The 27,096-nt window shown below is 42.6% G+C and overlaps 1 protein-coding gene across 1 annotated transcript in view; it reads right to left on the bottom strand.

The window, feature by feature from the left end:
• The window catches only part of SLC9A4 (solute carrier family 9 member A4), a 117,741-nt gene that overhangs the window by 69,044 nt on the left and 21,601 nt on the right, over nt 1–27,096 (bottom strand). The window contains 5 exon segments of the mRNA XM_029604833.1: nt 1,666–1,868; nt 8,537–8,754; nt 14,031–14,290; nt 18,707–18,838; nt 18,840–19,171. Coding sequence (XP_029460693.1) covers nt 1,666–1,868; nt 8,537–8,754; nt 14,031–14,290; nt 18,707–18,838; nt 18,840–19,171 — 1,145 coding nt within the window.

Raw genomic sequence — 27,096 nt, 5'->3', positions numbered from 1 at the left:
ACAAAGGAACAGAAAGATGCTGGAACAGAAGGACACTAGAACAAGACTGTGAACGCAGAGGCAAACTAGTACACTTACAGTGCCGACTCGATTGCCAAGGCAAGGAAGTGCAGGCAGGGACTTCCTTATATTGTTCCATCAATCAGGGCATGCCGCGGAGCTAGGAACTGCTTCTGGCCCTACAAGAGGCCGGTGGTCCGTGCGCGTGCTTGTAGGGGCGTGGTCAATGCCACTGGAGGCGCCAACCTCCGGCGTGAGGCCTGGTGCACAATGGAAGGCCCGGCAACTGCCACCACGGGACGCCGAGGCCTAGAGGAGCTCGACGCTGCCACTGGGGATGCCGACCCGTGACCTGCAGAGGAGCTAGCGAGGTAAGCAGGCCCGTGCGCAGGCCGGGTGCGGATGGGGAGCGCAACAGAAGCAGCAGGATTAGAGCTATAATGACTCTGGAAACCCAGATGCTGTCAGGGAGATAGGGGCAGATTGCCCTATCGGGGGATCGGCATCCCCCGGTGGGCCGGTCACTCTAGTCACGTGGTCTGCCGAGCGCGGCTGTGACAGAACCTTGCTCGGCAGACCACGTGGTATCTCCTGGGCAGGCCTGGGCGGGCGAATCCCCGGGCCGGTCGTCATCGGGAATCCGCCAATTCAGGGAGACCGTTAAGCTCCACTTCTAAAAACAGGCTGATCAAATCCTGGTTTAACCCATTGCATACATGGAAATGTGCTGTTTTCCCTTTAAAAAAAAAAAAATCAAATAGCAAAACTGCATAACATTTCTGGAAAAATTATTTGCAACGCCACAGATAGCCCTCAAGTCTTTTCAGCTTCAGACTGATGAAAAAGAGATCTAAGGTCTGGAGTGACTGAAACTGAGTTCTACCTGATATATCAGGGAAACCAACATCTTTAAGGCTCTACGTTTCCTTTGCTATACTTGCATCAACATTTTGAAAATAGGACTGACTCACTGTAGCCGATGCAGGGGCTCTGATCCTGCTGTATTAATAGCATTTCATGCTGAATGATGTGGGCAGAATTGATAAAAGTAAAGCAAACATTCGGTGCTAGCCACTACCAGTATGACTGCAGGAGTGGTTTTGCAATGCTATGGGTTAGAACAAACAATAGTTCCTCTTGTAACATTGAACACTAAATTTATATACCTTTAAACAGGGCAATTTTCTAAGCCATGTCTGCAGGTTAAACAATGATTTACCATTGAAAATGGGTTTTTGGAAAATAGCCTACCCTGTACGCAGCTAAAAGCATGCTTTATAGTCCCGATACATCCATAATTTCACCTACATTGAACACGAACACGATTCAGGTGAAGACGATGCAATGTCTGGCGGGAATGGGGGAGACAAGGTAGGGGGTGAGGATTGAAATGTCACATGTACTTTTGCGTTTGCAGAAGTAGGAATCTTGATTTAATTGAAAAAAGTATCCGCACGATAACAAGGTGCAGAATTGTGCGAGTTCTTTCTCTGAAAATTTTCAAAGGGAAAGATTTCCCTTTGAAAATTGGGATAAAATCCATCGAGGGAAAAACGTATCCACAGACTTTGCACTTCTGCAGGCAGTTTGAAAATGAACCCCTTAGAGACAGCAGGAAGAGCCATAAGACAATAACAGAAATCGTTTGGAGGAAAAAGTGCTTACCTTAATGAATACAGTAAAATATATAACCACAATGGTAGAGGTAATGAACATTTTCTTTTGGGGAACGATGGAAATAGGTAGCAAAAATACAAGAGAGAAGCTGCTGGCTCCTCGGAGACCACTGTAGGCAATAACAAACTGATCTTTCACTGTGAAGGGGTATGTCCGGAAATGGTTAATAATATAGAAGAGCCCAAATACACCTGTGAGAGAGAGCAAAACACACTACCGTTGGTATATTGATTAAATAAAAATAAACTGTATTGTTAAAGACATAAATACATACAAAAAAACCTTTTACCATGCGGTTTTTACAAGTATAACAATTTTAGGATATTATCTGACTTTCAGCATTGGACTGGGGTAGGGGGTTTGTTTAATTTTCCACCTTTGTTTCTCCCGCAGTTGCAAAGCCAGACTATGTAGTCGATTAGGTTGAAAGTTGATTCTTAGAAGCCTATATTCAGCGTAATTTGTGAGGCTGAGTTCACATGTAGCCGTACAAATGGCAGGATTTGAAAATCCCCACTGTGGTTAGCCACCTCTGTTACCCGGATAAGTTGTTGGCCATATAAAATTTATCTAGATAACTTGGAGGCATTCTGAGAACATTTCAGGGCAGAGTTAAGTTAGCCAGACAAGTTATCGAGAGGTTGATATTCAAAAGCCATTTAGATGGATAAGAGGATTTGAATTCAGGTGACAGCCATCGTGGGCCTTGACTATTATGGTCAAGGGGCTTATATGCAGACATTAGGGATAAAGCATAGGACTGCTTCTGCGGCCATCCAAAAGCAGAATACGTTCAAGCAGCATTGTCTAAATTATCATGAAGGCTGCTCACCCTGTATGAATGCTGCTAGCAATAATTTTGTAATGAGTTTGACAGTCGCTTGGTTTGGATTGTAAATATTGCTACCCTTAACATAAGCCTTGGGGGTAACCTGGATGGAGCGGAAGTTTCTAGCATAAGAAACCTGCTGGGCAGACTAGATGCACCATTTGTTTTTTTTTCTGCCATCATTACTATGTTATTATGTTATGTAGAGCAGTCTTAAAGTGAAATAGCTATATTCAGCTGTGTCACTGTGCCTCTGAATATCCCAACAAAGCCCTAGATTCATTAAAATGCTATAATTTTGCATAGTGGTAAGAAAAAGGGGTATGTTTATAATAACTGGTGAGAGAGAGAAAGAATATGCCATACTGGGTCAGACCACGGGTCCATCAAGTGGCCAATCCAGGCCATAAGAACCTGACAAGTAGCCAAAAACTAAGTTGAGAGAGAGACTGCTGGTGCTAACCTTTAAAAAGGAGATAGAGCAGCTTTTAAACTAGAGCAAAGCCGACAGTCGCTCAGCAGCACATGGTTCGGAGGGAGGAGTCTTCAAAGGATATTAATGATGCATTAGAATTAGGGCATCCCGACAGTGAGGTTCCAATAATTAGAAAAATAGTCCAAGTGCCTGTAACTAAAAACTCACCTGAGCTAAAAAATCCTAACATCCCTATCAATTAACAAGCAGAATGAAAATACAAACAACAAATGTTTGTATGCTAATGCCAGAAATCTAAGAAGTAAGATGGGAGAATTAGAATGTATAGTAGTGAATGATGACATAGACTTAATTGGCATCTCAGAGACATGGTGGAAGGAGGATTACCAATGGGACAGGCTATACCGGGGTACAAATTATATTGCAATGACAGAGAGGAGCACCCGGGATGCGGTGTGGTGCTTTATGTCCGGGATGGCATAGAGTCCAACAGGATAAACATTCTGCACGAGACTAAATGCACAATTGAATCTTTATGGGTAGAAATTCCTTGTGTGTTGGGGAAGACTATAGTGATAGGGGTATACTACCATCCACCTAGTCAAGATGATGAGACTGACAGTGAAATGCTAAGAGAAATTAGGGAAGCTAACCAAATTGGTAGTGCGCGTGTGGTAATAATGGGAGATTTCAATTACCCCAATATTGACTGGGTAAATGTATCATCAGGAAATGCTAGAGAGATAAAGTTCCTGGATGGAATAAATGACAATTTTATGGAGCAATTGGTTCAGGAACTGACAAGAGAGTGAGCAATTTTAGATCTAAGTGCAGCACATGATTTGGTGAGAATGGTAATGGTGGTGGGGGGCCGCATGGCAATAGTGATCATAATATGATCAAATTTGAATTAATGACTGGAAAGGGGTCAGTAAACAAATCCATGGCTCTCGCGCTAAACTTTCAAAGGGGAAACTTTCATAAAATGAGAAAAATAGAAAAAAAACTGAAAGGAGCAGCTACAAAGGTAAAAAGTGTGCAAGAGGCGTGGTCATTGTTAAAAAAAAATACCATCCTAGCGTCCCTAGCACCTCTTTTTGGTAGAGGTGTGAATCGTTTGATCGATCGTCTTAACGATTGATTTTGGCTGGGGGGGAGGGAAATCTTATCGTCGGTTTTTTTTGTTTTAAAAAATCGTTAAAAATTGTATATCGGGGGAGGGCGGGAAAACCGGCACACCAAAAAAACCCTAAAACCCACCCCGAACCTTTAAAAGAAATCCCCCACCCTCCCGAACCCCCCCCAAAAATGTTTTAAATTACCTGGGGTCCATTGGGGGTTCCCGACGCGATCTCCCTCTCTCTCTCTGGCTACGGCTGCGTTGAGAAATGGCGCCGGTGGCCCTTTGCCCTTATCATGTGGCAGGGCAAAGGTACCGCCGGCGCCATTTTGTTTCCTGGCTCCCGACGTCACGCCTGCTGGAGATCGCCCCCGGACCCCCGCTGGACCCCCAGGGACTTTTGGCCAGCTTGGGGGGGGCCTCCTGACTCCCACAAGACTTGCCAAAAGTCCAGCGGGGGTCCGGGAGCGACCTCCTGCACGCGGGCCGTATTGCCAATCTTCAAAATGGCGCCGGCGCTACCTTTGCCCTCACTATGTCATACGGCGCTGTAAACAACAATTAGAGAGATTAAATTTTCCACATACTCCGCCTTCTTGAGCTAGAAGATAATCTAGTGCTAATCGATTTTGATACACGGCAGTGATGAGTTTCATGTTTTGTTTGGCCAAAATATTAAGGGCCATTGCTGAGTCATTGGTAAGGAGTTTAAGTATTGCTTGAAGTCTGATGATGCAATTTAACATGTAGATGGGTGTTCTATATCCATATGAACCATATTCAGCCCATGTTGCTGGTCCATAATATTGTACAATGCGTTATGGTGGCCAATCTTTGTCAGTCCAATCACCAATTGAAACTTTAGTATTTCTTCATCGTCTATTTGGTTTCATTGATATATATATAGGAATACCTAATGTTTCACCTACTGTAAGTGGTAAAAGAAAGAAACTAGGGTGTATTGATGCTACAAAACATGTTCCATACCACTTTGAAGGTAATTGTTCATACGCTTTTCGTCCACATACAAAGTAATATCCATCTGGGGCTATAAATTGTGTTGATGATTTTCCAGCTGCTTCCCATGTAGCATTTAAGATTGGTTCAGTCCAGAATGAAGTAGGTATGGTATGATTCTCAGTTTGCCACCATTTATAATTATTTGCTGAAACTGTAAGAACTCCTGTACACGGTGAGTTGCCAACTGATGTAGTATAAGCATTGGAGTATTCACGAGATAAACATTGTCTTCCAATAACATCAGTCTGAAGGGCCCATTCATAAGGTTTGTTCTTTCGATTATATGCTATGGTAAGATTCAAAGCATCCCAATCAGATTGGACGATTTCTTTAGCTTCCCAAGGCCATTTTTCACCGATATTTGTACCTCCACATACAAAACAATTCTTCACCCCTAAAGAAAGGGCTATATTTTCAGCTAAGTTTATGAACATGTTCTTTGCTTGATGAGAAGTAGTATGTTTCTTAAGCATTTCATTGAGGTGAGATACTTCATCAAAGAATGATTGTTATCCAACTATTGTAGTTTGATATATAATAGGATATTGTTTTTCTCTTCATTGTGTGATTGTGATGTAAGTTTTAGGATCTTCTCCTGTTCCATCGATTCCAAAGCCCCATGTTGCTTGCCAAGGGGATCCTTCAGTCCTTATAATCCAGTCAAGGAAGATAATGTTACCAGTTCCTCTTTTCAATCTACCTAATCCTGAGCAACCTGAATATCCTCCTCCTGTATAGTCACATACTAATTTCCATCCAGTAAATTGAATATTTCCTGCACATGGCAACCAATTAGTAGGGTTATGCCCTCGATCATATGGGCAAAGATATTTATGGTTGAATACATATTCTGCTTTCCAAGAAGCTGATCCGCATTTAACAGCTTTGGGATGTTTATCAATTGCTTCACAAGAATCAAAGGTGAATGTGGCAATGGAAGGTCCTCCTATCATGACTTTTGTAGAATTAATATGGTATAGTATTCCTTCACCAACTGGCGTATTACGAGATTTAAGAGTTTACAAGGACCACCATTCTTGTTAGGGTTAAGTCCAGATACAAAGGGGGGTGCTCCTCTAGGGACCCCTCGTCTCAACCCCGGTGAAGTAACCAACATCCTAACAGAATATTAGGGTCCACATAAAATAATTATGGTACTAATTATTGTTTGTCTTTTCAGCTACCTCATGATATGTGATACTTACGCCTTCTAAAGAAGTTGAAGTATCAAAGGGGGGAATGTAGGAGCTCAGATTCCTATGAACAATCGTTGAATGAGAAAAACTGAAAATCTCTGATTAACAACGCCAGCATTGAAACGCATTGAAACGCACAGCCATTTTAAATGTACTAACATTTGATACGCAATGGCATGCATTACGCACTTACGTACTGACATTCAGTGAAACGCACTACCATTTTGTAATAATATTTTGTACTATATTAATAAGATTGCTGCTATAAAATGTCCATCATTATCATGTCTGTTAAATGACGTGTGCAATAGTCTGATTATAAGCTACACCTACTTGAAAGAATGTATAAAAGTCTACTCCCCACGGGGAGTGGCATGCAGTTTGTTCTAAGCCTTTGTCTTAGCTGCATCTTGCTGGCAATAAAAGTCTATCTTTACGGATCAGTTGTCTGGACCTCTTTCCTGACTAAATTAAGACGGTTACACCATTAACCATGTCTATCTATATGTTCTGTGATTTTATTTTTAGAATAGTTTCCACTATTTTTCCCAACACTGAAGTCAGGCTCACTGGTCTATAGTTTCCCGGATCGCCCTGGAGCCCTTTTTAAATATTGGGGTTACATTGGCCACCCTCCAGTCCAGGTACAATGGATGATTTTAGATAACATAGTAACATAGTAAATATTGGCAGATAATAACCAAAGAGGCCCATCTAATCTGCTCAGCAGTGATTGTATGTGCATCTTCCCAAAAGTAGATCAAATTCCCATATAGAACCCACCCACCATAAATATTTTGCAGAAATCAAAATGAGAAAGCCAATATGGCACTGATAGTACATGACTGTGAGTGGAAGCCAGTAAAAATAGCCACATAAAGGGACTTTTTAATTTTCTCAGGCAACACAGGAGCTCTGAGTCATGTTTTTTTAACATATGATGTGGTTATTTTTACTCAAAGCAGCTGACAAATATCTGTGTCAGAAATGTGTCTGTCCCAGAAAAGCAAATTAAACCTTTTGTGATTACTGCCAGTTTTTAAGATACTGTGGCACAGAAGTTGAAACTTGCAGTACCAAACAAATAAGGCACACCTGTTTGCATTGTGCCTGCAAGCCTTTTTGTGCTACTCTTATCTACGAATCACTGCCCACACTGTTGTGAAATGATAAAGGACTGAAAAACTGATATATTCTCGGTGTTCTAAGTGCAGAATCACAACACACCTTTTATATCTGGTGCATGACTCATTAAAAATCTTAAAATCAAACAAAAGTGAAAAAAATAAATATTTTTTTCATTTCAATGACTATTTAAAAGAAAGCATATTAATATTCAGAGAACCTCTCCATAAACTACATTTTGCTGCCTCTTTGTCCCTGCTACCTGCCTATGATACATGACTTTTCTTCCCATAGCACGGGGCATCTTCCTTATTATCCCTTGGTCCCGCGACCTGCCTTCCAATCTCCCAGGGCTTTGCAGACAGAGAATATTGTCTTTGCGCAGTGCACCTTCCACTGTTTAGAGTGCCCCCTGGTGGCCATAGACAGATTCGACAGAAGCCTTTTTTATATATATATAATTATAAAGACATCAGCATATAATTTACTTTTATGATGACATATTGTGCTGCACCATTGATAAAGTACACGTAAAAGCAAAACATTCAAGATGCATTGCCCCTTCCTTCCCTCCCACCTCCAAATCATTCACCAATTTAGAACTCAACAAACCCCTATTTTTAATGCAAGAGAGAGAGAGACAATATGAGACTAAATACACACCATTGTAAGAGGGGACACTTTGAACTCGGGGTGGGTTTAGGGGGCTGGTTTTACATACACAGTCAGAGGAATTAACTGCAAATTGAATATGACTGATAAATGTCTATCATTTGAAACAATGAAAGTTACCAACAAGAGGAGTTGATTTGTACATTGTCTCTATACAGAGGCACTCACTCTCTCAAAAGCATTTTCCTCACTAACGCGGGTATAACGCACAGAAAATAGATGTAGTCATTTTTGACGTTAGTGTGCATTACTCCACCGCATTCCATGCTAGCAGACCCTCATTCATTAACTCCTCCCACTTGCAGACCAAACTGTTAAGGGAGAGAGGAGGGGCATTAACAGACATTTTACCATCCGATAAGCCTCTCTTCTAATTGAACCAAGTCTAATAAAAGGATTGCATAAAAATGTATGCTAGTTTGTGCAGATAGAATTAAGATATTAAAAGGTCTATCTCTTACTTAATGTACGCCATATCAAGCAGAAGAGCAGGGTGAAGCACACAAAGGCCCAGTTCCATTCATGGTTTTTTCCAACCGTTGACACTCCCATGAAGATAAAGATCAGTGTTTCACTGACGCTACTCAGCATCTTCATAACATACTTTATTGTAGCATTGGAATTCTGAGATACATTTTCTTCCACATATTTCTTCATGGTCATTGCACAAGCTGTCATCCTTTTAGGGAGAGAAGGTTTTATTATAAGCTTGATTAGCTCATCTTTAGCATTAGGGATGTGCAGAGGGACCGCATACGTTACATTCGGTATTCGTATTCGTCGGGGAGCAGATATGTTGCATTCGGCAAGGGGAGCCCCCGATCCGTTCATGCGTTCCATTCTTATTTGTTTCCCGGCTAAAATTTAATTAACTACAACCCCCCACCCTCCTGACCTCCCAAGACTTTTGACAAGTCTTGTGGGGGTCAGCAGGGTCCCCCCAAACTTGCCAAAAGTCCCTGGTGGTCCAGCGGGGGTCCGGGAGCGATCTCCTGCACTCGGGCCGTCGGCTGCCAGTAATCAAAATGGCACCGATAGCCTTTGCCCTTGCTATGTCACAGGGGCTGTCGGTGCCATTGGTCAGGCCCTGCCACATGGTAGGAGCACAAGATGGCGCTGATGGCCATGTGACAGGGGCTGACCAATGGCACTGGTAGCTCCTGTGACATAGTAAGGTCAAAGGCTATCGGCACCATTTTGAATACCGGCAGCCGATGGTGTGAGTGCAGTAGATGGCTCCCGGACCCCCGCTGGACCACCATGGAGTTTTGGCAAGTCTTGGGGGGGTCAGAAGGGTAGGGGTTTGTTTAAATTTGCTCCTTTAGATGGCCAAATAATTCAGTGAAGATTCGTTGTATTCATGGGAATCGCGTTTCGCTTCCCCACGAATACAACGAATATGGCCCTATTCGTTGCAGATTGCCAATACGTTGCAAACGAATGCACACCCCTACTTAGCATTAAAACACAAAGCTAAGAAGGCATAGAAGGCATAGAAGGCCAGATGTATTAATATTACTTTCCTTTAGTCACAACGTGGGAAAAATAAAACCTTTAATACATCTAGCCCAGTGTGTTAAATACAGAACAGTGATGCAGAAAATATTATCACTGTATTTCTATGTCAAGTATTTCCTGAAGTGAGACTCAGTGTGGCCGGTGCCATGTTCTATGACTATACAAATGTACAGCCATACAACATGGCGACAGGTGCTGAAGTACTCAGGAAGGCTGACACCTCCATTTCTACACTGCAATGGAAAAGGAGTAAGTGGGCATCACTCCTGCTCTTTAGAAGCCCTGGATCCTCAATAGTTGGGGAAATTGGGGCTGGGTAAATGATGGAGGGGCATTGGAGAGGCCCAACCAAGCCCCAGTTTGGCCCGGCTAGGCCCAGCCAAGTAGGCCTGGGTGCAGACCTGGATCTATTTTTGTGGCAGAAGGAAGTTTGGTGGGGTCTGGGGAGAGAGGGGCATTGGCTGGGTCCAATCCTGGCCTCAAGGCTTCTGTTGGGGCAGTTGGGGCATTTGGAGGGCCTCCAAAAGGACTTCTTACAATAATTTTCCTACCTCAAATTAAATAAAATATTTCCGATATTTTCTTTAGAGAACAATTTGTTTCATTCCATGTGTAACAAACAAAAAATGGCCTCTTTTGTCACATTTTCAGCTTTCATTTAAAACAAAAGCACATCCCTAGTAAGCAACTCTGAGTAGGAATCTGGTGTTTTATTCCTAATTAGGGATGAGCATTCATTTGAAACAACATTGACAATATATGTATTTTTTCCTATCATTTTTTTGTTCACACTATTTGCAAATAGTGCACACAGATATCCCCAACAAACATCCTCTGAAGACCCCCTTCCCATCTCCCTGCTACTCTTGCAAGTGACTATTTCCTCCAAAAATCTAATACCAAACCTTCAGCCCCTCCCCTTTGTTAAAACATAGCTGCCCCCCAACAGCTTCCCTGCCTACCCTCTCAACTCCTCCCTGGACACCAAATCATCCATGGTATTCTAATAGGGGGCACCAGCTGCCCTTTGCCCCATCATGTGACAGGGGTTACTCAATGGCACTGGTAGCTCCTGTCACATGACAGGGGCAAAGAGTAGCTAGTGCCATTTTGAAAAATAATGGACACCAGATCTGGGAGCAGAGGGGTTACTCCCAGATCCTTATTAGACCACCAGGGATGATTTGGTGAGTCCTGAAGGGGATGAGTCAGAAGGGGTAGGCTAAGATGGGCTGGCTGCTAGGGGTGTATGTTTCAATAAAGGAGAGGGGGCTATGGTTTGTGGGTAGGGCTTCTGACCAGAGTTTTATTTTAACAATTATTACTTTATGTGAGAAAATGGCTGCTTCCAGGGACAGCAGGGGGTGCGGGGGTGGAACAGGGGGTTCTCCGGACACTTTTGGGGTTTTTTGTTTCCTTTTTTAAAACTTGTTTAGGTTTTCGAAAATACGACGTATTATTTGCAAGTAGTGTGCTCTGTTTCTAAATAATGCATGCTGTTTTGCAAATAGCGTGCATTATTTTCTGAAACAAAAAAAAACTTAAAAAAGAAACAAAGCTTAAAAAATGAGAAAAGCAACTAACAACATGACACGCCAAATGAGAGAAATTTTTTTTCCTCTGCACACTCTGATGAAAGTGAGCACTCTGTACATTCCTTCTTCCGGTGGAGATTGCACCCCAGATCTGTGAAAGAGGCAGATCAGGCCCCCAAGAGCGTTATTCTGCAACTTAAGAGATTCTGCACCAGGAGTGACAGGTAGCAGCGGGAGTCTTATCAGTGTGAATAGTCAGTGGACAACCACAGGAATGAAAAGGATGCAAATCTTGTGCTGCGGTTCAACCCTATGATTTCAGAAGAGGAAGAAAATACTTCAAGCTCGATTCAGGTACCGAAAAGGGATTCCCCTAGCCTAGAAGACTCCTAGGAAGTGTCCTGAAAGGAATCCTCTGCTCTTATGTTCATAGATTCTTTGATTGTTTAGTTGTATGCACTAACTTTGGAGCACCACACCTTGTTGTGAACTGTGAGTTTCTTCCTGTGTGGTATCTATGTCCTAACTCTGTGGGTCCCCAAACTATTGCTTCTTCCCACTGAAGAGCCCTGGTGCTGCAGTGACCTAGTATACCTTGCAGGATCCAAATGTGCCCCTACATTTTAGAAGAGGAAGGCAAGGAGGTTACATAAGAACTGGAAATGTTCCTAATTTTTATGTTTGAATTAGCTTTGCTCATACTGAACTTGATTTGAAATTTGGATCCCAGCTCTCTTTTAATGGGATTTATAATGCAGGCTACTGGTTAGAGCTGTAAAACCTTGTGACTTAATCTCACCTTCATCGATTAAGGAAAGAATTAGAGAGGATGACCATCCTAAATAAATTACCTATCCCAATGCGCCTGGTTTTAAAAAGCATTTACACGTGTAAATATTGTGGTTCTGCTTGTCACGCAGCCTCCCAATCACCAGAGGTCTTCCGGGAACTGCGCCTACCCTCTCTCCAGCTCTAGTCTCAGTGACCTCATGACTCGGCAATTCCCTGCCTATTTAGTCCTGCCTCTGTCTACCCTCGGGGCCTTGTCATTGAGTCTGCTCAGCTCCTTGCTTGGCCCCTCGCCTCTGTATACCTTGTGGCTCTCCGTAGCCTTCTGCCTTGTGGCTTCCCTAAGCCTTCCTGTTTCTAAGCTTACATTGTGGCTTCCCTATGCCTTCTTGTCTCAAAGCTTGCTCCCTGGCTCTCAAGCCTTGCTCCCAGGCCTCTTGTGTCAAGCTTGCCAGTATCAGTAACCTCTGTTTTGTTCCACTGTTCCATCCCTGACCTTGGTTCCTGCCTGAGGTCCAGGCCCACCAGGCAGACATCAATCTCCAGCCCTGCAGCCTGCATCTCAAATCCACTCTGGCTTCTGTCTCCAGCCCTGTCTGATATCATCTTGCAGCCCTGCAGCCTGCCTCTTCAGTCTTGCCTGACTTCTGTCTCCAGCCCTGTAGCCTGCATCCCCAGGCCTGCTCAGCTTCCCCTGAATTTGTTCCTCTCCATTCTGGATTCCAGTCCAGCTTTGGCCTTAGGTCTCCTCCCTTGTTCAAGTCCTGCCGGCCACCAGAAGCCAAGGGCTCAACCTGCGGGGAAGGGGACTGGTATAGGCCGCAGATCCCCTACTCTAGTCTGCCCCTGGAGTCCCGGACTATTCCTGTGAGGAGTTCCCCAGCCGAGCTGGGTCCTCAACCCTAATAATAAACCTGGTTTTACTTGAGTAACTGCACTTTACTTGAGTAAGTGGGCTTTTGAAAATTGCTATAATATATACCATTGAATTGTCCATGGGATTTGCTCATGTTAAGTGCACTTTACATATGTAAGTGGTTTTGAAAATTGCTACAATAGTAGTTACATTTACATGTGCAAATCCTTTTGAAAATTCACCTGAATGTTTTCAGTTTAGGTGCTAATGGGTATTGGCGTTAATGTGAGCTTTTTCACCTGTTTTTGGGTTGGATAGCATTTATATAATGAGAGTTTGATCTATTTTTCTCCTGGATATAAATAATCACACAGCTACACAAAGAGAAATGTATGGTTTTGTGAAAATGCAGGGTGTTTTGATTTGCTTTTCATACCCTTGAGAAGTAAAAACACCCTATATATTAAATATTTCAATAGCCCATATTATTTTTGTTATGTAATAAGATGACATACAGCACTCCATGTAACCAACATCACTTAGTAACTAATCAGTGGTAGTAAACAGACCACGTACTTGCAGGTAATTCCCTACAGAGGAGTTGTATACCTAGTCAAAGCAGAGGCTTAGAACTCAGAGCAGGCATAAATTGCCAGTTAACACCATATATGTTAAAGATTCTGAATAGGTAAGCATTAATAAGGACATATCTGGGAAATGAATGACTTGACTTCAAGTTAATCAGATTACTTACAATCAAACTAATTCTACTTGGTTGAAAAAATAATTTGAAATATTCTTGAACAAGTTGACCAGTCTTGAGATTGTTAAAAAGTACTGTTTAATTACTTTTAGGGATGTGCAATTGTTTTTCCCGAATTAGGCAATGTCAATGAAATTGCCTAATTTGGAATGGTTCGGGAGAACCGAAAAATGATTGAATTTTTTCCGAAATTTTGGAAAAAATTCATTTTTGAGTTAGCGTGCACTAACTCCCAATAGTGCGCACTAATCCAAAAATCGGGGCCCCCCCCAAAAAAACACCCATTACCGTGGGAAAAACAAAATTCCCGCGGGGGTGGGGCCTCAAAACAAAGCCCGACACAAACTTTTTACCTGAAGCACATCTCTTACAGAGCAGTAATGCTCCCATCCCTTTCACTTTTCTATTTTGTGAAGTGCTATTCTTTTACGTTTGTTTAATTTCTATACACTACTTATTTTTCAGTTTTTATAGGATTAGATGCCATTACTCACGCCAAAATACCAGACAAGTAGAGTGCTTCAGCAGATAGATATGACAGATAGCTGAACATGAAGACAAGGAGGGGTTCAATGGAAGAAATATTCTCTGTAAAACGAGTGATGAATGCTGAAATGAAGCCAAAAATGATTCCAAAAAACACACCACCAATTCCGACAATGAAGAAACGAGCAATTCCAGCAAAAATGTCCACAGGTTCAATGGTTTCAAAAGTATGCATGTGCGTGAAGGAGATGAACAAGTTGTATAATACCTGTGCAATGAAAATAAAATGCTTATTAGATGAGTTTCTAAAACCTGATTGCTTTTGCAGACCAAGATAGATCCTTACTGCTTACTTTAACCGAGCAACTAGGGTTCCCTTGCCAAATATAAAACAGAAATCTCTAGAGCAGTGGTTTTCAAATCAGTTACTGGACTACAGCACCATTCCTGGTGCTCCTGCTCCATGTGGCTGAGTCCCTTGGGACTCTTGGCCGCCCTCATGAAAACAGTGCTAAGAGTATGAGAACCACATTGGGGTAGATTTTCAAAAAACGCGAATAGGCGTACTTTTGCTGGCGCATCAGGCGCAAGCAAAAGTACGCTGGATTTTAGTAGATACGCGCGGAGCCGCGCGTATCCACTAAAATCCTGGATCGGCGCGCGCAAGGCTATGAATTCTGTATAGCCGGCGCGCGCCGAGCTGCGCAGCCTAACCCCGTTCCCTCCAAGGCCGCTCCGAAATCGGAGCGGCCTTGGAGGGAATCCTCTAACGCCCTCCCCTCACCTTCCCCTCCCTTCCTCTACCTAACCCACCCGCCCGGCCCTGTCTACACCCCCCCTTACCTTTCTCCGGGGATTTACGCCTCCCGGAGGGAGAAGTAAATCCCCGCGCGCCAGCGGGCCTGTTGCGCGCCGGGACGCGACCTGGGGGCGGGTACGGAGGGCGCGGCCATGCCCCCGGACCGCCCCGGGCCGTAGCCACGCCCCCAAAACGTTGCCGACATGCCCCTAAACGCCGCGACTACCGGGCCCGCCCCCGACACGCCCCCCTCAGAGAACCCCGGGACTTACGCGAGTCCCGGGGCTCTGCGCGCGCCGGTAGGCCTATGTAAAATAGGCTCACCGGCGCGCAGGGCTCTGAAAATCCGCCCCATTGTGTTTTAACGCTCAGTGCTATTCTCATGATGTACAGTCACCACATGGTGTAAGGTGACTGAGCCTCTCGAACAGGAGTGTTGAAGACAGTGAATGATGGGGGCGCTGAGAATGAGCAGTGGAGGCTGGGGAGGAAGGGAGTGGTAAAACTGAGCAGTGGGCAGTATGGGGGTTGGGGAATGCACACGTGAAAGGGTGAGATGTTTTTCTTCCTCTAGGCCCTAAGGAAGAAGAATTTTTTTTTCACTGGTTCCCATGGAAAAATATTTGGAAACCACTGTTCTGGAGCTCTATGCATTCACACCATCACATGGCCCATGACACGATAAACAATGTATGAAGTTCAATGGTAAATCAAGATAGCATCACAGTATTAGGAGGCACAGTTTAGCATCTTACATTGGATTCAAATTAGTTCAATGTGTCTGATGTTACTCATGACCTCATAGTCAACATGGACCAGTTTGATTCCATGCATGTGCATGAATACATTTGTGATCCTGTGGCTAATGTAATTTCTCTTGGGATTGTAAGACATTTGCTTGGAAGTATCTTAAACAGAAACAAAATGAATAACCATAAATTAGAATTTTAGTTGAGATAGGGTGCTCATTACTTTTTGTCTTGAGCAGAAGTAACATGGAATATTGCAAAGTATGCAAGTGTAAGCCAGCAATATTGCCTATATTCCTCTAGACAGCAGGTTTATTTATTTATTTATTAACTTTTATTTACCGACATTCGTGCAGCACATCATGCCGGTTTACAAAGAACTCAGGTGGGTGATACAATAAAACAATAAAACAAAAACAATGTACAATGAATAAAATAAAAGTAAAACCATAACGATGTAACCTTAGAACAAAATACTATTCCTTACAATAAGGACACATTGCCCGATCATGATCAAAAAATAAATTAAGCCGTAGGGGGAATGTTGTTTCTTCTAGGGTATCCATGGGTGGTGCGGGGGGAAGCAGGGGAACATAGGAAGGGGTGGGGAAAATTCAAACAGAGGGGGCTGGGGAGAGATTAGATTTGGTTTGTGTCGGGATAGGCCTGTCGGAAAAGCCATGTTTTGACTCCTTTCTTGAAAGTTTGCAGGGATGTCTCTTGGCGTAGGAGGGTGGGGAGGGAGTTGCCTTTTTCTTGATTGCTTGCCTTTTTATTGAACCCTGGTGGTATTGCCCTGAGGCAAGGACTGTCACCATAACGACTGGGCTAGGTGAGTTGGGAGGGGATATAATATAGGGAAAAATATCCCTTACTTTGATTGAGCTGAAAGCCCAAAGAAGCTGAAGGAAGGAAACTCAGGAGAAAGCAAAAGGAGGAAGATTTAAAAAAAAAAAAAAAAATTAAGGGTATTATTTAAAAAAATAAGAGGAGGGAGCTTGTTACAGCTATCGTTCATATTTTTCTCAATATTATAAAAAGTTTTAAAAATGTCAGTTTTTCATCCATAGGGCCCTATTTACTAAGGGGCGGATTTTAAAAGGGTTAATCGTGTATATTACACACGTAACCCCGAAAACCCGCTCTTGCGCGTGCCGAGCCTCTTGCGACGCGAGCAAACCCCGGGACGTGCGTATATCTCAGGGCTTGAAAAAATGGGCGGGGAGCACAGGCACTTGGCCAGCACGCGCAACCTATGCCTGCCCGGAGGTAGGCACAACTTCACGAACAAAGGTGAGGAGGGGGTTTAGATAAGGTTGGGGGGTGGGTTATGTAGAGGAAGGGAGGGGAAGGTGGGGGGTTGGAAGGAAAGTTCCCTTTGAGGGCACTCCAATTTCAGAGCGGCATCGGAAGGAACGGAAAGCCATCGGGGCTCCCCTAGGGCTCGGCGCGTGCAAGGTGCACAAGTGTGCACCTTGCACGCGCCGAGCCCGGATTTTATAACATGCACTCGGCTGCGCACGCATGTTATAAAATCGGGTTAGATTTGTGCACGCCGGGTTGCGTGCTCAAATCTACGCCCGCGCGTAAGTTTTAAAATCTGGCCCTAAGTGTTTCTCCCATAGACACAGAATGAATCAGGCTCATAGTCAGTAATGGGAGGTAGATGGCTATAATGGAGCTTCAGTGCAGTAGTAGAAATACTTAGAAAATGTTCCTTCCAAGCTCATTATCCTCCTCCATCCTGTAGAATAGTAAAATATCTCTCTCAGGATAACTTACAGGGAAAGAGTACTGAAAGTCAATCCCATGAGTTCCTCACTCTTCCCCCTGCCTCTGAAAAACCAGTAGATTTTATTATTATTATTACTGTAATCTCTATTCTCTATATAACTTCTTGTCCAATCCTAGCTCCAGTTTAAAATCTTGCTTACTATTTTGGATGTCTTACTGTTTATTAGGGATGTGCAGAGCAAAATTTTATGTTCATATTTTTTATGTCCGAAAGGGGGTCCCACTTGCGGCCAATATGGACATAAAAAAAATCCAATGAGTTGGGTATATGTACATATGTGCAAAAAAAAAATTTAAACCCCCTCACCCTCCTTAATCCCCCCCCCAGACTTACCACAACTCCCTGGTGATCGAGCGAGGAGTGAGGACGTCATTTCTGCAATCCTTGGCGAGAAGCATGTGACGTCGGTGGCACGTCGAGTGACGCGGCGTCACGTGATTCCCGGCTCGTTCGCGCCGGACGGCTCGTTCGGCCCAAAAAGAACTTTTGGCCAGCTTGGGGGGGCCTCTGACCCCCCCAAGCTGGCCAAAAGTTCTTTTTGGGCCGAACGAGCCGTCCGGCGCGAACGAGCCGGGAATCACGTGACGCCGACGTCACGTGATTCCTGGCAAGTTCGCGCCGGACGGCTCGTTCGGCCCAAAAAGAACTTTTGGCCAGCTTGGGGGGGCCTCCTGACCCCCTCAAGCTGGCCAAAAGTTCTTTTTGGGCCGAACGAGCCGTCCGGCGCGAACTTGCCGGGAATCACGTGACGTTGCGTCTGAGTGACGCGGCGCCACGTGATTCCCGGCGAGTTTGCGCCGGACGGCTCGTTCGGCCCAAAAAGAACTTTTGGCCAGCTTGGGGGGGTCAGGAGGCCCCCCCAAGCTGGCCAAAAGTTCTTTTTGGGCCGAACGAGCCGTCCGGCGCGAACGAGCCGGGAATCACGTGACGCCGGCGTCACTCGACGTGCCGCCGACGTCACATGCTTCTCGCCAAGGATTGCAGAAATGGCGTCCTCACTCCTCGCTCCATCACCAGGGAGTTGTGGTAAGTCGGGGGGGGATTAAGGAGGGTGAGGGGGTTTATATTTTTATTTTGGCTCAACAATCGCGATTTCCAACATATCGAACATATCTATGTTCGATATGTGGGAAATCCGATCGTTTATGTCGAATCAATTTTTTAAGTAAAAAAAAAATATGAGTTGCGTTTTACTAATGCGGTCAATCCGAATGCACACCCCTACTGTTTATGCAAACCTCCCCCATTAATAATATTCATAATAGCGTGATACGCTCTACTAGTTTTGTGAGGAGAGTTTATGTCCCTGAAGTGAGAAAAAGGAAGAACAATACAACTCACCACAGTGATTCCATCGTTCAATAAGGACTCTCCAAATATTATCATGTAAAGCTGCTCGTTAACGTGACTTTCTTCAAAGACAGCCAATACTGCCACGGGATCAACAGCTGAAATCAAGCTACCGAACAGCAAAATTCTGCAGCAGGCTGATATCACTCAAACCAAATGCCTCAACCTGGCAAACTCCATACAGTGAAAAACCAATGCCCAGAGCGTTTAAGAGCGTCCCTGCCACAGACCACCAAATAATGGTCCCAATGTTTTCCAAAAATGGACGGGTAGGCAAGAAGTATCCCCCTTCAAGGATAATGGGAGGTAGGAGGTACAAGAAGTATATATCTGTCCTCATGGCCGGGGGTGCTTTGTGATTAGTACCGAAAATAATCCCTCCAAGTAGTACTCCAATAGCAATCAGGATGCAGCTTTCTGGCATTATTGATGGCAATCTGTGGTAGAGGTGGAAACCTTGAAAAGAAGAGGCAAAGATTAGGAATAAGGAACTGTGCAGCCATTAGCAATATCACACTGATACACTTTTTGTTTCGAGAATTTTTATTGGGAGAGTAAGTCAGGCAGCAACACACCAGGAAAAATACAAGGACCCAAATTTTAAACAACATTTAACACCCATTTAAATCCACACTGGATGTCAAATAATCTCTCAAAGTAAGCAATCCCAAAAATGCTTTAATCATAAAAATAACCAAACTAATCCATCCAAGGACTATTCCCCCATTCAACTTTAGATTGAGAATTTCCCACCAATCAGATCAACCACAATTGTTACCTTCCTTGAGAATCCAATTGCCTATAAGCATCATGCCATAGACATCCCAGTACAACATTATTAAAGATTAGTACTTTACTTCAAACAACTAAGATCCAGACTCATCATGTCCCAGGACTTAATTATAATAATACTTATATTTTGTAACACTACTAGTTTTATGCAGGGCACAGGTCCCTTCCCTCAAAGAACTTAACAATCTTTATAGATTCTTGAGCTAACAGAGATGAAGTGACTTGTACACTGTGTGTCAGTAGGATTTGCACCCTGGTTTCTGCTCTTTACCCTAACCACTATGTTACTCCCTGTAGTCTCACAAGGAGCACATCAAAGAGGCCTGTCTGGATCTCCCTCCAATAAGATTATTTTTTGTGGTAACAGAAGTGCTTTATTGCACCGAAATGGTACCTTTTGATAAATGTAGCTCATTGTATAGAGGTATTTAGCCTGCTTTCTTAAATTAAATATATAATAAACATTTAGCAATTGTAAGGTTTAAACATGCAAACGTATCTAAAACTTTGCCATCTTCACTAATGAATGGTCTGCAGGTAATAGTTATTTTAAAGTGGGCAAGGTACTAAAAAAATATTGGAGTCGATATTTAGTGCTACTTAGCCGGAGAAATAGGGACTTATCAGGCTAAGTAGCAGCCACTGAATATCTGGCTATATTTAACGGCCACTACTTAACCGGGTAAATATTTATCTTATTAGTTATCTTATAAATATTTATCTTAGCCAGATATCTTGCGGGCAGGCAATGGGCAAATCGAGCTATGGCAACTTATCCAGTTATTGTAACCAAATAAGTGCCTATATTCAGCCTTAAAACAGGATTATTATTATTCATTATTGATTTTTAATTATTTTTTATATTTTATTATATACATTCATCTTTATAATTTTTTAACATGCCAGCTTAATTAAGTTTTGTATTCATTTTTTAGGTATTTAAATTTGTTATTTTATATTACAGACCATAAATGTACAGTCTTTTTCAAGACTTTGATCCTTTGATCCATACACGATTTGAGTTGAGGTAAAGATCATTTTTTTGCTGTTTTGAGTACATATAATTTTTCATATTCTATATGTCACACCACATTTTTATGTTACCATTTTATTTGTGTCTTTTACTCATGTTTTTATGATTTTTATTATTTATTCATGTGTGTTATTTATATGTTGTAGCCCCTGATGTAGCCCCATTGTAAGAGGGCGAAACTCAGCCAGAGTTGGGCACTTTTCACACACTCGTGTTACCCTGCAATAAAGAAATCCATTTTTTGGACAATTGGCTGCTAATCCTGTTTTGTTCGCCCTCACGGCTTTGTTAGACAGCCTTCCTTGCTGTTTCTTCAGTATATTCAGCCTTATCCAGTTAATTTAACTGGATAAGTTAGACTTGTAGGCCTAAAGTTATCTGGATATAGCTTATTTGGCTAACTAGAACTTATCCATTTATATTCAACATCATAGCCAAGTTAACTGGGTAAGTTATGTCCAGATAACTTAGATAACCAGAGAACTTTGATTATTGGGCCTACTACTTCTTAACATCAGGAATGTGATCACATTTTTTAACATGTAAAATACAACTGACATGCCTTCTTACTAAATGATAGTAAAAGAAGTAATCATTAGGAATGTGCAAAACATGAAGACTAAGAGTAATTTGTTTCATTCGGGGGCCCCAAAACAAATTGAGGGCCTCTGAATGAAACAAACCTTATTCATTCCATTTGTTTAAAAAATGTTTCTGGGCTACACCTAGGCCTGAGGCCAGGGCCTCACCTAGGCCATGACACAGATGCTTAGGCCTTGGTTGAGGCCTCAGGCTGGATCCAGACCCAATTCCATAGTCCAGCCTGAAGGCCAGGGCCTCAAACCAGACTCAGGCCAGAGGCTGGGGCGCGAGAGGCTGGGTTCTGATGCCTAGGCCTCGGCCTAGGCCAGAGCCCGAGCACAGGTCCGATGCTGAAGCCTAGTCTAGAGACCCCTGATGCTTGGGTCTTGGCCCAGACCCAGGTTCAATGCTGGGGCCTGGCCTGGAGGCTGGGTTCCAAAGCCTGAGCCTCAGCCTAGGGTCTGGTGAATTCACATGCTCCTTTCAGTATTCACTGAAGCAAAGAATTCATTTAATCTCTCTGCTATGGCTTTGTCATCCTTCAGTTTTCACTGAGGAAGATATAAGAGAAATACACATGCCAATAATGATATTCAAAGGTGATGATTCAGAGGAACTGAAACAAATCTCAAAAATGAACTAAGGCAAATAACCAAACTAAAGAGTAGCAAATCACTTGACCCAGATGATATACATCCCAGAGTGCTGAAAGAATTGAGAAATAAAATTGCGGACCTGCTATTGGAAATGTGTAAACTATCAATAACATCATCTATTGTACCTGATGACTGGAGGGTTGTCAATGTAACACCAATTTTTAAAAAGGGATCAAGGGGTAATCCAGGAAATTACAGATCACCAGTGACGTTGTCGTCTGTGGCACAAAAAGTGTAGAAACTATCATAAAGAACAAAATTGCTGAACATATAGATAAACATAGTTTAATGGGATAAAGCCAACATGGATTTAGCCTAGGGAAGTCTTGCCTTTCAAATTTGTTGCATTTTTTTAAGGGCATAAATAAACATGTGGATAAAGGTGAGCCAGTTGATATAATGTATCTGGATTTCCAAAAAGCATTTAACAAAGTCCCTTATGAGAGACTTCTTATGAAATTATAAAGTCATGGGATAGGTGGCAGTGTCCTATTTTGGATTGCCAACTGGTTGAAAGAAAGAAAACAGAGAGCAAGGCTAATGGTAAATTTATCAATGGAAAAGGTGAATAGTGGAGTGCCCCAGGGATCTGTTCTGGGATCGATGCTTTTTAATATATTTATAAATGACCTGGAAATGGGAACAACAAGTGAGGTGATCAGATTTGCCGACAACACAAAATTATTCAAAGTTGTCAAATCACATGAGGATTATGAGAAATTGCAATAGGATATTATAAAACTTGGAGACTGGGTTTGCAAATGGCAAATGAAATTTAATATAGATAAGTGCAAAGTGATGCACTTAGGGAACAGTAACCCAAATATGCAAGGTTTACATTAGGAGTCACCACTCAGGAAAAGGATCTAGGTGTTATCACTGAAAATACGTTGAAATCTTCTGCTCACTGTGCAGCAGCAGCCATGAAAGCAAATAGAATGCTAGGAATGATTAAGAAAGGAATGGAGAATAAATCAGAGGATATCATAATACCTCTGTATCGCTCCATGGTGCAACTTCATTTTGAGTGTTGTGTTCAGTTCTGATCACTACATCTCAAGAAAGATATAGATAAATTAGAAAAAGTACAGAGAAAGGCAATCATGATGATAAACAGGATGCAACAATTCCCTATGAAGAAAAGCTAAAGAGGTTAGGACTCTTCATCATGGAGAAGAGACGGCTGAGGGGAGATATGATAGAGATCTATAAAACAATGAGTGGAATGGAACAAGTTAATCAGTTGTTTACTCTTTCAAAAAGTACAATGACCAGTGGACACAGAATGAAGTTACTGGGTAATACACTGAAAACTAATAAGATATTTTTTTACTCAACATATAATTAAGCTTTGGAATTCATTGCCAGAGAATGTGGTTACAGCGGTTAGTGTAGATGGGTTTAAAAAAGGTTTGGACAAGTTCCTGAAGGAGAAATCCATTAACAATTATTAAAGAAGAGTTGGAGAAATCCACTGCTTATTCTTAGGATAAGCTCTTGGAATCTATCTACCCCTTAGGATCCTGCCAGTTACTTGTGACCTAGCTTGGCCACTGTTGGAAACAGGATAGTGGGCTTGATGGGCCCTGGGTCTGGAGACTCAGTATGGCAAGCATTTATAGCTCATTATTCCCTCCAAATTTATAGAAAATTATGCATCATATATTATAGTTCAAAAACTGCCTTAAAATGAGAAAAAATATTTATTTATGGGTACATTTATAAATCAAGTTATCTAAAACAAGTTTAATTCATAATTAAAATAAGACATAAAATTGTTAAAAACATAAACATCATATATAAAAAAATTAGAACATGTGAACAATAAATAAGACAATCAGATACACATCTTAAAAAAATAAGACATCTTATAAAGCATAGAGGTAAACTGACAGCAAAATAAAAGATGGTAAAGATTTTAAAATTACCTAAAAACATGAATTAAATTAAGAGAAACTACCAGCAAAAACTTGCAACAAAGTGTTATGCTCAGCGGTCCATGGGCTCACCTCTACCCCGGTCCAGGGCAGCTATCTGGCACACAAGGCAGGAACACTGCCACCTGACACTGGCATGCTGAGTCAGACCAAGGGTCCATCAAGCCCAGCATCCTGTTTCCAACAGAGGCCAAACCAGGCCACAAGCACCTGGCAAGTACCCAAACACCAAGAAGATCCCATGCTACTGATGCCAGTATTAGCAGAGGCCATTCCCTAAGTCAAGATTAATAGCAGTTAATGGACTTCTCCTCTAAGAACTTATCCAAACCTTTTTAAACCCAGCTACACCAACTGCACTAACCACATCCTCTGGCAACAAATTCCAGAGCTTAATTGTGCGTTGAGTGAAAAAGAATTTTCTCAGATTAGTCTTATATGTACTATTTGCTAACTTCATGGCATGCCCCTCAGTCCTTTTATTATCTGAATGTAAATAACCGATTCACATCTACTCGCTCAAGACCTCTTATGATTTTAAAGACCTCTATCATATTCCCCCTCAGCCATCTCTTCTGCAAGCTGAAAAGCCCTAACCTCTTCGGTCTTTCCTCATAGGGGAGTTGTTCCATCCCCTTTATCATTTTAGTTGCCCTTCTCTGTACCTTCTCCATCGCAATTATATCTTTTTTGAGATGCAGTGACCATAATTGTACACAGTATTCAAGGTGCGGTCTCACCATGGAGCGATACAAAGGCATTATGACACTGTGTTAAATAGGCTATTACCATAAAACACACCCCTTTTTATATTGCATGCGATATTTATTTATTGCTTTTTGATAAATCTAGGCCTTAGTGAGATGGGCTATTAGGCCTGTATGGTCCAGTGTGTTGAAAGCAGCTGATATGTCTACTAATAATACTAGTATAAAATCTGTACCAGCATCAAAATCACATACATACAACATCCAGCTAGACTGAATTATAAATTCAGTCCTGTAATTGAGACGAAAGGCAACCTGAAACATATCCAAAATGTTGAACATTTCAAGGAAGTCATGCAATTATTTATATATTGCAGCTTCTATAAACCTTTTCCTCAGAAGCTATATATTAGCATTTTCAGCATTTTAATCCAAACAGTGCCTCTTCAACTAAAAATCCCAAAATTATATACTGACAAAGGCACTGCATTACTGACACAAATGCATGGTAAAAAAAAAAAAAAAGACAGGATTTACTGCATTGTGGTGACAAAGTTTGTCTGATAGAAGCCAGATTTCCTTTGGAAAGTAATTCCAAAGGCAGGTGCCTGTCACTGAAAATGCTTTATCTCCCATGCTGCACAGATACATCTTCCTTGCTGGTACCATCAAGAGTTTGTGCTTGGAATATCTTAGACTATAGGATGGTATATATAGGACCAACTTACTGGCTAAATACTCCTGTTCTAAACAATGCACAACTTTATAAATGAGCTTCAACGGCAGCCAATGCAGTTTATATACCGTATATATAGTAACCAAAAACATGATCCCTATGACTTAGTTCTCCCAAAATCCTTGCTGCTTTGTTGTTTACAGTTGTGTAAACAATGATGGGGACATAATGTACCTATATATTTAATTTAATTATTTATTGTTTTTATATACCGACATTCGATCGAGATATCACATCGGTTTACATATAACTAAAACAAATAAGACATGACCTGCTTATTTTACATTATAACATGGTAACTGTTTGTAACATGGTAACAGGAAGGTAGGAACAAATGACTAAACATGGTATTCGATGAGAACGAACAATTGACTGAACATGTGGCTAAGTAGCACAATCTACTTATTTACAATGTAAGAAGGTAACTGTTAACGACGAGGAAAGAGATATTTACAGGAGTTATATAGACAGGGTTGCAATAATTTTATCTAAAGATGATCAATTTCTGCACTATTGTGGCAAGATTCTTATAAGTCGGGTCTCAACTTCACCATATCCAGCCAGCCAAACACTGTCCGCACAGTGATAGTGACCTGGTCAAAGTGAATCCTGAATCAAACCAAACCCCCAGATTGTGCATCGCCCACCTGAGCGATATTGAGACACCATTAACAGTAAACTGATAATACAGATGTATCTACTTTTTATCCACCCCTAATGCTTCAGTTTTATTGATGTTTAGTTTTAAGTTGCTGCTCTTGAGCCAGTTTGATACACTTTCCAATCCCTTGTTCATTCATCCTTAGCTGCACTTTTATTCCTTCGTCATTACTCTTATAAGCACAGTTCATTTCCTGTGATTCAAGGGCGACCCAGGTACAACAGTGATTTATATATGGCTGGCTCGAAGCTCTTCTATTTAATTTTTATAATAATGTTAGAAATAAACAATATATTTAAAAAAAAATTGAAAAGCAAAGTATTCGTTGAGGAATTGTATGACAATGGATGAATAATAAAGATGGAAGAGGAACATGTTACGCACCCCGTCCTTGCACCCGGCCCGCGCACGGGCCCTGCTCACCTCTCTGGTTCCATGGAAGGTCCTGGGTCGGCCTCCGACCTTGGCATCCTGCGGCGGCGGTCGCCGGGCCTTCCGCTACGCACCAGGCCCCACGCCGGAGCTCGGCAATCCTCAGTGGCGTTGGCCACGCCTCTACCCACGCGCGGATCGCCCGGCCTCTTGTAGGGCCGGGGCGAGTCCTAGCTCCGCGTTGCGTCCTGATTGATTCCCTGACATAAGGAAGTCCCTGCCTGTACTTCCTTGCCTTGGCAATCGGGTTTGTACTTTTTCTAGATTGTCACTGCATCTGAACCTTGTTCCAGTCTCGTTCCAGGATCCTTTTGTTCCAGTCTTGTTCCAGCCTTGTTCCTGCAATCTAGTATTCCGGCGTCCGTCGGTCCATCTTCCCAGGTAGTACCTCTGGACTGTTTCTCTGGTACTGACCTCGGCTTGCTCCTTGACCTGCCTGCCTTCTGACTTCAGCCTGCTCCTAGACCATCTGTTTGTTGTCTGCCTTCTGATCTTGGCCTGCCTGTGACCTCATCTGACCTCCAAACCTGACCCCTGCTTTGTTGACCACTCCTCAAACTGGCCCCCCCAGCTTTTGACCTCTGCCTGCTTGACCACATCTTCAGATTCTGGCTCTGTTCCTAGCCTTGTCATCACCTATGCTGTTCTGGTCCTCCTTGCTCCATCTGACCTCCAGTCTCAAACCTGACTGTGCTCCTATCTGTGGGCATGCCTGTCTACCATCTCTCCAGGAGACCCTACGAGGCCCACCTAAGTCCAAGCGGCCCGGGTCCCTTCGGGCTCTTCCCGGAGGGACCTCGGGCTTCCAGTGGTGAAGCTCATCCTAGCCTCTGTCTCCTCCAGTG

The sequence above is a fragment of the Rhinatrema bivittatum genome, chromosome 5 (genome assembly GCF_901001135.1).
Source record: "Rhinatrema bivittatum chromosome 5, aRhiBiv1.1, whole genome shotgun sequence".
In the NCBI taxonomy this organism is placed as follows: Eukaryota; Metazoa; Chordata; class Amphibia; order Gymnophiona; family Rhinatrematidae; genus Rhinatrema; species Rhinatrema bivittatum.
This window is presented reverse-complemented; position numbering and strand designations above follow the sequence as displayed.